The 13,392-nt window shown below is 39.7% G+C and overlaps 1 protein-coding gene across 6 annotated transcripts in view; it reads left to right on the plus strand.

The window, feature by feature from the left end:
* FAM118B (family with sequence similarity 118 member B) overlaps nucleotides 1-13,392 on the plus strand; it is a 46,290-nt gene that overhangs the window by 26,877 nt on the left and 6,021 nt on the right. For all 6 annotated transcript variants that reach the window (XM_060304262.2, XM_060304264.2, XM_030840780.2 and 3 more), the window contains exons 4-6: nucleotides 8,471-8,698; nucleotides 11,257-11,385; nucleotides 12,652-12,937. In XM_060304262.2, coding sequence (XP_060160245.1) covers nucleotides 8,471-8,698; nucleotides 11,257-11,385; nucleotides 12,652-12,937 — 643 coding nt within the window. The remainder of the gene's footprint in view (nucleotides 1-8,470; nucleotides 8,699-11,256; nucleotides 11,386-12,651; nucleotides 12,938-13,392) is intronic.

A 13,392-nucleotide genomic window follows, 5' to 3' on the forward strand; every position in this document is an offset into this window, starting at 1 on the left:
ATTTAAGGGCCTCTTTGTCTTGCTTCGTTTTAAAAATGTCTTAAAAATCAGGATTCACTTAAGATATATTTGGAAATAGTAGAGTAGCCAAAGCATATTTTAAAGCTTAATGAATTAAGTGCACCTGGAAAAAAAATGTAACTCTTATGCCTTAAAAAGTCAATTATCAGTGTTGATTTTTCCCCCTACGCCCTAGGGCCCATAGGAAAGAAGTGTCATTAAGTGTTAACCTGAAAGGCATTTAAAAGTATTGGTAATTCCCTCCTAGATCATGACTCATTCAAAAACTTAGGGCCTTTTACTTGTCTTTTCATTTCTTTGTGCTTAATTGGGGTAAAATGTTACTAACCTAGAACAGTATAAAAAATTAACAGACTTTAAAGAGCTCATGGGACCTCCATCTCATACCATATACAAAAATTAGCTCAGTGGATTAAAGACCTAAATGTCAGAGCTAAAAACTATAAAACTCTTAGAAGAAAACGTAGTTTTAAAGCTTCATGACCTTGGATCTGGCAGTAGTTTTTTAATCATGACACCAAAAGCACAAGAATCAAAAGAAAAAATAGATAAACTGCACTTCACCAAAGTTGTAAAAACTACTAGGCTCACTGAGCATTATCAGGAAAGTGAGAAGACAGCCCCCAGAATGGGAGACGATGTCGACAATCCATATATCTGATAAGGGTGTAGTGTCCAGAATGTATAAAAAAAAACTCTTATAACTTAATAAAAACGCAAATAATCCAGTTTTTTCAGTTTAATTTGTTTTTGAAGTATAGTTGATTTACAGCGTTGTATTAGTCTCTGGTGTACAGCAAAATGATTCAGTTATACATATATTCTTTTTCATATTCTTTTCCATTATAGTTTATTACAAGATATCGAATATAGTTCCCTGTGCTATCCAGTAGGACCTTGTTGTTTATCTGTCTTATATAGTAATTCGTATCTGCTAATCCCAAACTCCTAATTTATCCCTCCCCTGCTTTGCCCTTTGGTAACCATAAGTTTGTTTTCTATGTCTCTGAGCCTGTTTCTGTTTTGTAAATTAATTCATTTGTATCATTTTTTAGATTCCATATGTGAGTGATGTCATATGATATTTGTCTTTCTCTGTCTGACCTACTTACTATGGTAATCTCTAGGTCTATCCATGTTGCTGCATATGGCATTATCTCATCCTTTTTTATGGCCGAGTAGTATCATTGTGTATATGTACCACATCTTCTTTGTCCATTCATCTGTGGATGGACATTTAGGTTGCTTCCATGTCTTGACTATTGTAAATAGTGCTGCTGTGAACATAGGGATGCGTGTGTCTTTTTGAATTAGAGTTTTCTCCAGATATATGCCCAGGAGTGGGATTGCTGGGTCATTTGGTAGCTCTATTTAAGGAACCTCCATACTCTTTTCCATAGTGGCTGCACCAGTTTACATTCCCACCCCCACCCTCTCCAGCATTTAAAATAATCCAGTTTTTAAATGGCAAAGGATTTGAATAGTCATTTCTCCAAGGAAGATATACAAATAACCAATAAGTGTATGAAAAGATGCTTGACGTCATTAGTCATTAGAAAAATGCAAATCAGAAACTATGTCAGATACCACTTTACACACACTGGGATAGCTAGAATCAAAGAGTTGGGTAATAAATGTTGATGAGGCTGTGGAGAAACTGTAACCCTCGTACGCTGCTGGGATTGTGAAGTGGTGCAGACAGGACGGAAAATAGTCTGGCCATTTCTCAAACAAATAAATAAAGTTGTCATATGACCCAACGATTCCACTTGTGCATACACACACACACACACACACACACACACCCAAGAGAAATGAAAGTGTGTGTCCATACAAAAACTTATAAACAGATCTTTATAACATTACTCATAATAGACAAAAGCTGGAAATAGTGCAGATGTCCAGCAGCTGTCAAATAGATAAACAAAATGTGGCATATTCACACGATAGACTATTACCTGCCAATAAAAAGGAATCAAGTACTTACATGGTGCAATGTGCACGAAGCTTTAAAACATTACGCTGAGAGGAAGCCAGTCACAAAAGACCACATGTTAGAGGATTCCACTCATACGAAATGTCCAGAGTAGGGAAATCTGTTAGAGCAGAAAGTAGTTCAGTAGTTGCCTAGGACTGGAGCAGGGATGGAGGGCAGGAGGGTGATAGTAAAGGGATGGGATTTCTTTTTGAGATGAACATTTTCTAAAATTGACTGTGATGGGGAGTTCCCTGGTGGCCTAGTGGTTAGGATTTCGGGCTTTCACTGCTGCAGCTGGGGTTTAATGCCTGGTCGGGGTACCGAGAACCTGCAAGCCGCGTGGCACAGCCAAAAAAAAAAAAATTGACTGTGGTGACAGTTGCACATATCTGTGGATATACAAATAACCACTGAATTGTGCACTTCAAATAGGTGAATTGTATGTTATGTGAACCATATCTCAGTAAAGCTGTTAAAAATAAAGGTAAGAGGATGGAAAAGCTGTAGGATTCAAACAGTAGTCAATGAAAGTGAGGGTGGCTGTGTTAATATCTGCTAAGTACACTTGAGAGAAAAGAAGAAGAAAGCATAATTTTTTAATGTTCAAACAAATACAAAATTGTTGTCATATAAAAAGGTAATTAAAGCGTATATAGACCCAAAATATAAGGGAAAAGTATTAAAGAAGTGTGTCAGCCCGGTAATAAAAATGTTGTCTTTCTGGGGGAAAAAAGAAAGAAAGAGCTCGTGAGGACAAAGAGTGCTATATTAGTCCAGCAAGTCTTGTCTGCATGGTGCCGTGCCACTTGGCTGGACCCTTCATTCATCCTTTGAAAAGGTCTCCTGAGACTAGAAAGCATGACCTTGCTAGGTGGGTTAGTTATGATTGAAAGTAATGAGAGGATTTAAAGTCAGTGTCAAGAAATGTATACTAACCAAACATCAAACTGGAGTCACTAATTATCTTTGGATGAAGATTTAGTATTCACCTTAAAGTGTAGTCGTAGTGTCAGTTCCAATAGAGTAGCAATTATCAAACTTTTTGGTCTCAAGACCCCTATATACGCCTAAAAATTACTGAGAATCTCAAACAGCTCTTGTTTATGTGGGTTATGTCTATTCATATTCACTATATTGAAAATTAAAACTGAGACATTTTTTAAATGTTAAATTCGTTAAAAATAATAATAAGCCTGTTACATGCTAACATAAACAACGTGCTTATCAAAAGCAACTATATTTTCCAAAAACAAAAATAAATTAGTGAGAAGAGTGGTATCGTTTCACGTTTTGCAAATCTCTTCAATGTCTGGCTTAATTGAAAATGGATTCTCATATCTGCTTTACGTAGTCAGTCAGGTGTCTTTGTGAGGTTTTGGTTTGACTATACAAAAAAATCAGGGCTTACAGGTACATACTTGGAAAAGAGAAAAGTATTTTAATAGTCTTTTTGGATAACGTAGATACTCGTTGTTGATACTACACCAAAAATGCAGTAAGTGATGGCTTCCTAAAGATTAATAGCCATAAAGAATCTGATATCAGATCATATCCATGTTATTGGTGATATGGAATCTGAACTTCCCTTATGCTGTTGCATTAAGATCCATGATCCATCTTCTACCCATGCATGGTTTTGTAACATTACCCATTGGAAAAACACTGCTTCACTGAGGTGTACGTATCTTCTAGATTTTGACACATTTCATTACACCATACAAAAAAATTGCATCCATTAATATCACCACCAATCTCATCACAAAGGTATTTGGAAGCTGTCAAGCTCATGGTGGCAGATAAAAGTTTTCTAAAAATCTGATTTTTGCTTGAAAGCTCAGCTTTCATCATTGGCAACAATGGCAGCGATCATTGGCTAGTTTTTCCTCGAAATGACAGGCTCACTTCATTTATTTTTGCAAGAATGCTGAGAATACTCAAATCTGAATAATCATAGTTTGTCTGCCAGTCATTCTTTCAAGTAAAAATGATGTTTGATGAAAAAAAGGTGGCTAGTTCAGTTTAAAACTCAAAATCATCACGAGAGTGTCTGGCCTCAAGACCCCATCAGAGTGGGAAGTGCTTTGTGTGTACTTCCTGTTTTCCTTTACACAGAATATTACGACATGTACTTGAGGGTCAGTATTTAGTACAATTAATAATTTTTACTGCTTCATTTTACAGGACATTCTTAAGTGAAACTGGCATTCTTTTCTTACTGTAAGTCTTTGGTAGTGAAGAGTACTACTGTGATTACTGGCACAGCTGGGTTCCACTGTGCCTGTGTCCTGATTCATGCCAAGGCACCAGCAGTTTTACCTGCCATTGCTTTTGTACCATCAGTGTGAATATTAATACAGTTTGAAAGACAAATATCGCCTTAATACCATTATGAAAATAATTTTGACTTTGCAGACCCCTTAAAGAATCTTAGGAGGGCTTCCCTGGTGGCACAGTGGTTAAGAATCCACCTGCCAATGCAGGGGACGTGGGTTCGAGCCCTGGTCCAGGAAGATCCCACATGCCACGGAGCAACTAAGCCCGTGCGCCACAACTACTGAACCTGCGCTCTAGAGGCCGTGAGCCACAAATACTGAGCCCACGAGCCGCAACTACTGAAGCCCGCACGCCTAGAGCCTGTGCTGCACAGCAAGAGAAGCCACTGCAATGAGAAGCCCGTGCACCGCAATGAAGAGTGGCCCCCGCTCGCCGCAACTACAGAAAGCCCGCACGCAGCAACGAAGACCCAACGCAGCCAAAAATAAATAAGTAAAGAAATAAATTATTTTTTAAAAAAAAAGAATCTTAGGAATCCATGGGCCACATGTTGAAAACCACTCCAATAGGGGATATGTAAGGAAAAAATATAGGCAACCCAAAGGCTTAAAAGAGAGACACACACATAACACACATTTGGGTAAATATGAAGACTCTCTGAGTATTTGCTATTAAGGAATTAATATTATTGCATTTTTTTAGGTGTGATAGTGGTTTTGCAGACTGTTTTTTATATGTAAATGGGAATCGTTATCTTTAAGGAAACTGTTGAAGTGTCTGAATGATATGATGCCTGGGAATTCCTTCAGAAAAAATTCAGTGAAGGGGGTGGGATATGGTGGAAGGGAGTTTAGGTTAAACAGGATTGGCCATGTGTGATAATTGTTGAAATTGGTACTTGGGAGCAGGGGGGTTGGGGGGAGCACTGTGGAAGCGGGGAGAGATAATATTCTCCTTTTTACTTTTGTGTGTCTTTGAAAATGTCCTTTTTGGGGGGTTTTTTTTTGTTGTTGGTTTTTTTGGTTTATTTTTTAAGAATCTAACAAACAACAGTAACATGACAGGGTTAATAGGCCCATCTACTGAGCCAGTTTCTTACAGTAGGGAAATGCCATTGCAAAAATTTTGGGTTTCAGAACCGGAAAGACTGTGCCATTTTTAAAGGCACTGGAACCCTGGGCAAATCACTTAAGGTCTCAGAATCTAATTTTGCACCTGTAAAACTGGGATAATGCTACTTATCCCACTTGAAAAATAAGTGAGAAAATGTATGGGAAGTGTCTGGCACATAGTAAATGCACTGTAAATGTTAATAACCTTGGTGAAAATGAGTCAGGATTTTTTTTGTAGTTTTTACTATGTCTGGGATCAGAAGGATGGGAGTTACAGGGTAGGAGGAAATGAAGCAACATTGGATTCAGTTCACTGTTTTAAATGAATGAGAAAATGTCCATAAATATGTGTGGGAGTTTGGCATTTCCTTTTGACCTTGGAACCTCCTTGTTTGTTTTCATTCTTTTGTCTTTACTGAGAGAGGCCATTTGTGGGAAATTCAGTTCTAGGGTCACCTGTTTCAAGAGAGAAAAAGTTGATTTTAAGTCTGAGGAAATCGATGCAGCTATAGAAGCCGCTTTCCTTCGTGTCTGTGTTGATATGCAAAATGTAATAACTGAAAGAGGACCCAAAGATAGTTAGCTAAAATAAGTGGCTCATGACTTTTATTTCCAGACTTTATTTAACCTTTTGTATTTCTTTTCTTAGAAGCAAGGAAGTACATCGCACACCCATGCTTACCTGTTCGTATACCCAGGTGTTTTTATCTGTGTGCATGATAACTAAACTGGTGCTGGCTTATTAGTGTTGTTTAACCGTGTGTGTATGAAAGATGAGGAAGTTCTTAAAGTCACCATATTCTTTAATTTTAAACTTAATTTTCATTTTTTGAATGGGTATTGTATTGTTTATACACATTGCACAAATACAAAATGATACAAAAGGTGTACATCCATCATGGCATCTCACTCGCACCCATGGCTTTGTCTACCTCCTTTCCCCGACTTGCCCCCAGTTGGTCACCACTCTTTTTGAGTATCCTTCCATTGTTCTTTTCTGTAAAAACAAGCACATGGGATTCTATTTATTCTTATTTCATTGCTTCCACCCCCATGTCAACGGGTAGCATTCTAGACATACTGACGTGTACTTGTTTGTTTTACGTGACAGTATATCCTGGACATCTTTCCATACCAGTTTCCTGTGTATAGATACTTGGCTTATTTCCAGTCTTTTACTGTCACAGGGAACAGAGCAGTGATAATGTTGCATATGTCATTTTATTTGTTTGCAATTACGTCTGTGGGATATATTCCCAGAAATGAGATTGCAAGATTATAGGGTACATGGATCGTAATGTTGATGGACATTAAAGGGGCACCATATTTTTTATAACAAATCTAGAACAGTGCCTGGCATTCAATAGTAGTTGACTCTTGCATGTAGTGAAATTCAGTTTCTTCACTGTTCGTTTCTGATCAGATTGTTCATTCTGATTAAGTGTTAGAGTCCCTCCTTGGTTGCCTGTGGTCTGCTAATATGTGACGTAATAATTTATGCCATGATGTAAAGAGAGCGGACAGAAGTTGAAAAACGTGACCCCCATTCTTAGCCACATAAATCGTGGGCTGTTCCATCTAGTTAGCCCTAGAAAGGAGTCTGAGCCCACTGACAACAGGGTACAGTGAGAAGCCTGTCTTGTGGTAAATGTAGCAGAGAACAGCGACAGAGCTAGACAAACTTCTGGGTGTGTCATCACCAGGCAGAGGTACTGTTTCACCTCTGTGCTCTCATTTTTCTCCTGTGAAAATAATTTACCATTCACTTGGAAGGTATAATGAAAAAATGGATAATTTTATAAAATACTTCGAAAAAAATAGGAAGCACATTCGGCAGATTGAAGTGTGCTTTATGAATCTACTTACGTGGTTCCGTGGAAACAGATCTTTATTGGCGCATAGTGCTATTAGAAAGGTATACAAGGCAAACCAGGAGGGTAGGGAGACTGCTAGGAGGATTATGGCTAGTCTGCTATCTAGCAGCTAATTGCAGTTACTTGGAGTTTGAATGGGGAATAATGGGGCCTTTAAGAACTGATTCTTGCTTAGATATTATCTAATGGAATGGTGTTGCAAGAATAAGATAGGGATCAGGTATTTGTCATAGCACACTGCAAAGCTACTTTCCTGTTTCAAATTCCTTTTGTCTAGGGATCACTTTGCCTTTTAAGTTAGAAAGCCAACTTCCCACTTGAGATTGGTATTATATTTCCTCATTAGTTCTCAGGGATATTTACCTGTAGTATTCAAAACAAACCCGGGAAAACAGTTATCTAAATGAACATTTGTTAAGAAATAGGGAGTCTGTTCAGAACTGATTAGTTTTGGTATTTTTAACAGTTGCAAAATAAAGATTTTTGGTAACCATTATCATGTACTGAATATTCTCCCTAGCAGCCTTGTAAACAAGTGGCTGAATTATACCAGGGAAAAAAACAGGCAGGGAGAAGGTAAGCGGTCTGTCCTGAATCCATCAGCATCTGTAAAAAGCACCTAGGATTAGAAAAAGACATGTTAAACCACATTTAGAGCTGTCTTTTAGTGGTTATGCCCTAGATACGGAAAGTTTAACGAAAGTATTCTTACCTGAGGCCTCCTTAAAGGGTAGTTGGAGCTGTGCTTTCTGCCCCAGTTTTCCTTTGGTCTGGACAGTAGTCACCTCTCCTCGCCATGCCCATCTTCTTCATTCTATTAAACTGCCTATTTAGAGAGCGTGTGCTTCTTTGCATATGATGTAATAGTGCGGATCACTTGCTGTGTGCTAAAGCGTTGAGCTGGCAGCTGGCATGTATACTCCTGTTTTCCTTATTAGAACCCTGTGAGGGAGACAGTATTTTACTTTTTTTTTTTTTTTTTTTAATATTTTGGCCATGCTGCGCGGCATGTGGGATCTTAGTTCCCCGTCCAGGGATCAAACCCGTGTCTCCTGCAGTGGAAGCACAGAGTCTTAACCACTGGACTGCCAGGGAAGTCCCAGAGACAGTATAAGTGCAAAGCACTCTTCAAAAAGTTGCTGTTATTTAATGGAAACAAATGACCTACCAAAATGCTAGAACTAACTTATCTCTCTTATATCCCTCCCCAGCGTACTAGTAATGTTCGATCCACATTTTTCAAGGACTGTTTATATGAAGTATTTGATGACTTGGAGTCAAAGATGGAAGATTCTGGTAAACAGCTACTTCAGTCAGTTCTCCACCTGATGGAAAATGGAGCCCTGGTATTAACTACAAATTTTGACAATCTCCTGGAACTGTATGCAGCAGATCAGGGAAAACAACTTGAATCCCTTGACCTTACTGATGAGAAGAAGGTAAAAAGTAAAGGATTAGTTTATCTCTTCAGGCCAGTGGATTGTATCCTCATGAGAAATACTGTTTTCTGGTTGGGATATTGTATAGTACTGACATTTATGGAGAGGTAGAAAGGGAGACTGTTATCCCTGGTTGGATTTTAGTTTTTTGAGATAAAAATCAATGTACATTTAAAAGCACAGATCGTAAAAGTGTTCAGTTCTGTGAGTTTTGACAGTTTCACCCGATCTTAAGCAAGATTATAGGAAGCCATTTGAACTGTGAGATGTAAATCTTTTAACACTAGATAATATCAGGTGGGTGCAGTATTGATCTAGAGTTCTCTGTTAGGATATATTGTTCATGGCATCTGTTGGAAATGTACGAAAGCTACTTTTTGATGTCTGGAGAGCCCGTTTCAAGCCAAATGACAGCTGGGTTGAGATTAGTATTCAAAGGACACCTCAACAGACTTCTTTTTTTAATGTAGCCCATACTATACCTACGCCATCTCCCATAATATGGAATTACAGATGTCCATCTATGTCATCTAATGAGAGAAGGCTTTTATTAGAATGGTCACCAAAGGTTGTAATTTGAAATCTAGCACCAATGGGACATTCTATAGATAACACCATTTAATTGATGAAATACACTGAAGCCATAAAAGGGAAAATGTTTTCATTGCCATAAAAAGGTGTCAGAGACGTAATGATTGAAGAAGGGGGGGGAACCAAACAGATTATAAACCGCCACAGGGTCTCATTTGTCCTGCCCTGTAGTTTTTGTAATTTGCCTTCATACTTCGTTTTCCTGGGAGCCTGCCTTTGTGTCCCACTTAGAACCCAGCTAAGTAGAGTTTGAAGGGACAAATGACTCCCCCACGGGCACTCATGTCACAGCACTGCCTCTGCCAGAGCAGTAGCTATAATGCCAGTCTTGTGATTTTGCTGACCTTGAAGTCGAGTCGTAAAAGGAAATCCAGTTTAGAGAAATGGTGCCGAAAAGACTGGTTTTCTCTGGCTGGAGTGTTTTCTACCTGCTGCCTCCATGCTTTGTATGGCCAGCTCCTTCTTCACCTGTAAGTCTTCACTTACGAATCACTTCCTCCGAGAGGTCTTCTCTGACCATCCTAATTAAGAAAGGACCCACCTTATTTTTTGGTTCGTATTTTCAATGAAGCACTTGATATAACTTTCCATTTTCATCTTGGTTTGTTTGTTTTCTGCCTGTTTGCCCCAGAGGAATAGCAACCCCATTTGGACAGGAACCATGTCAGCCCTTCTTACCCTAATGCCTAAGATAGTACTGGGTACATAGTAGGTGCTCAGTAAATATTTTTTGAATTTATAAATGGTTGAATGAAATTAAAAAATGAATGGCAAGAAACAGCTTCCATGCTGTTTCTGATACAGTCTCCAAAGATCATGACCAGCATCAAAAGCGTAAGGGCCTTTTTAAAGTTATGGGTATCAATCAGACTTGAAATTTTCCTTCTCATTTTCACCCTGGAGTCTCAAGATTTGCTTTGTATTTTAGTCCACATTAGGGGCAGTATTGAAGTTTAAGGGTTAAAGCCATTGACTGGCAGTCAGAATAGAGCCTGGTAATACTCTAATTCTAAATCTCTGTGCCTCCTGACTGTTTTTCCCTAATGCATACCTTATTTCTCTAGAATGTTAAAAATAAATTTATACTGTCTCAAGTCCTTGGGAAAATGGAAACATGGGATCCAGTTGGCCCTTATTATCATTGTCATCTAAATAATCGTTCTTCACTGGTAGCCTTTTAGGTAACTCAGAGGTGACTGAAGTGATTCTTTTATCGCTTATCAATTGCTGCACAAGAAATCACCCTGAAAACTTTGTGGTTTAAAACAATGTTTTATTTGCCCGTGATAATGTGAATTTGCTACTTGAGCTGGGCTGATCGGCTCGGCTGGACAGTTCTGCCGGTTTTGCAAGTGACACACATGGCTGCAGTCCTCTGGGGGCCAGACCAGGTGGTGGTAGATGGCCTTGCTTGCGTGTCTGTTGGTGCAGGCAGTCGGCTGGGCCATCAGACTTCTTCACATGGTAGCTGGGTTCCACAAGCAGCAAAAGAGAAAGAAGACTCATTGTGCCAACGTTTTCCAAGCTTCTGCTCTTGTCTGCTAATGCCCCGTTGGCTAAAGCAAGCCATATGGCCAAGCCTGGAGTAAGTGTGAAAGGGGACTAGACCAGGGCATCGATACAAGGTTTGACCTCTCGGGGATCCTTCCTGAAATGGTCATCCAGAGCTGTCATGTGTGTCACCAGTGGAAAGAGCCCTGTGGTTCCTGCAAATTAGACAAACAAATTCTCATTTTTGCTTGTTGCTTTCAAAGAGAAATCACCAGACTTGCTGCCTTCATTCCTAACAGTCATGCCTGAAGTAGAAAGGGAGGCCACGTCGGGTGGCCACATTCTTGGCCTGTAGTATCAGGAAGCTGGAGAGTTATGTCAGAAGCCTAGTCCTCAGAAGAGCCTCTTGCCCATTGGGACCTTGAAGCGAGTGCTCAGCCCTGCCCACCTGGCTGAGCTGTGTTTGTGTTGTGCAGGTCCTCGAGTGGGCTCAGGAGAAGCGGAAGCTGAGCGTCTTGCACATCCATGGGGTCTACACCAACCCTAGTGGCATTGTCCTTCACCCAGCTGGCTATCAGAATGTGCTCAGGAACACTGAAGTTATGGTGAGTGGTGCTGACCTTGCCGCTCGGGAAAGCCTTCCTGGGAAACCTCTAAATACACCACTGGTCTTCCAGGGATAACAGTTTCTTCTCATTAATGAAAATTGGAAGGCCGGGGCTTCCCTGGGGGTCCAGTGGTTAAGACTCTGTGCTTCCAATGCAAGGGGCTCGGGTTCTGTCCCTGGTCGGGGAGCTAAGATCCCACGTGCCATATGGCGAGGCGGAAAAAAAAAAAAAAAAGGAAGGCCAAGCATTCTTTCCTGTGCTTCTTAACTTGTGGGTGTACATGCCACCTTTGGAAATGTCAGACATCTTCAGGTGTCAAACTCTGAGGTTTTACTTTGTTCTTGATTGACACCCAGCAGATGGCCCTCTGTTATTGGTGTCATTTTCACATACAGAGAAGACTTACTGCCCTTCATCGTTTGGTATATATAGTGTTAATGGCCCTCTCTATGCCAAAGCTAATTTATGCAGCTGTTCACTGACCAGTCACTACTAGGGCGTACATTCTAAAGAGATTTTATATAAATGGTGATGGTTTTATATTGAATCATCACACTTATTCACTTATTGCTCACGGGAAAACATAGAGAAAAATTTGGATAGGGTGATAAAATGGAGGCTTTCTTTATGAAAAAAGACCAAGAAAATGTGATGTTTTCTGAAGCATAAGGGGACCTTTTTTCACCTGTTCTTTCCCTGACGTGTTATAGCTGCATCTGTCATCACTATCATTTCTAATATTTTTATATTTATATATGTGTAGTGTGTGAGATATATATATATACACACACACACACACGTATATAAATGTATACACACATGTATATATTAATATTCTAAGTGTCAGGCTTTCTTTGAGCACATCTGGTGATGGAATTCTCTAGTTATCCACGGCTTATTCTGTTAAGCAAAAAAGGCAGATATGCTCAAGAAAATGGGAAGAGTAAGCTATACTGAAGACTACTCATTGCCTTATGGCCTCTGGGCACATAGATCTAAAAAATAAACTGTAAGGCATAGACCAGTGAGACCCTGAATAGAGAGCCTGCAGGAGAATTCCAGGTAAAGATACAATTTTAGGACAGTCATCAAGTTACAATAATAAACAATGAGGAGGTCAGACTCCTTCACGGGGATGCATCTCCCCTCTTAAATGCTGGTTAATCGGTCATCACAGTCTGCTAAATGCAGCAGTTATGACCTTGTTGACTCTTGTTTCAGACATGTCTTCACGTGTCATTAATATGTTTCTTTTCCTACAAGAGAGAGATTCAGAAGCTCTATGAAAACAAGTCGTTCCTTTTCCTGGGCTGTGGCTGGACTGTGGATGACACCACTTTCCAAGCCCTTTTTCTGGAGGCTGTCAAGCACAAATCTGACTTAGAACATTTCATGCTCGTTCGGAGAGGAGATGTGGACGAGTTCAAGAAGCTTCGAGAAAACATGCTGGACAAAGGGATTAAAGTCATCTCCTATGGAAATGAATATGCTGACCTTCCAGAGTATTTCAAGCGACTGACATGTGAGATCTCCACAAGGGGAAGGTCAGGTAAGATGCGTTTTGAGACTGAGAGGGGTCGGAGGGCAACCGCTCTTCAGCCTCTTATGTGTTTGTGGTGGGTAAAGTCATCACCAAGATGAGGAATATAATCCTAACCAGATTATGAAGGGAGATGGCGGTTAGTCTTCAGATTAATCAGCGAAATGCAATTAGAATTTAGATTTCAAAATAGAGAAGAATGATAACTCCCTTTCGGCTAAGGCCGTGAGGAAAGGAATAAATACATTCATGTAGTATTGGTGAGAAGATAAAGTTAGTACAACTTTTCTGAAGGGGAAATTTGGAATATGTTCTGACGTTTAAAACCTTTGACCCAGAAATCCCACTTGATACAGTTTATCTTAGGAGAAGTTTCTCCTAAGGCCGTGAGGAAAGGAATACATTCATGTAGTATTGGTGAGAAGGTAAAGTTAGTACAACTTTTCTGAAGGGGAAATTTGGAA

Source organism: Globicephala melas, chromosome 8, assembly GCF_963455315.2.
Source record: "Globicephala melas chromosome 8, mGloMel1.2, whole genome shotgun sequence".
Classification (NCBI taxonomy): domain Eukaryota; kingdom Metazoa; phylum Chordata; class Mammalia; order Artiodactyla; family Delphinidae; genus Globicephala; species Globicephala melas.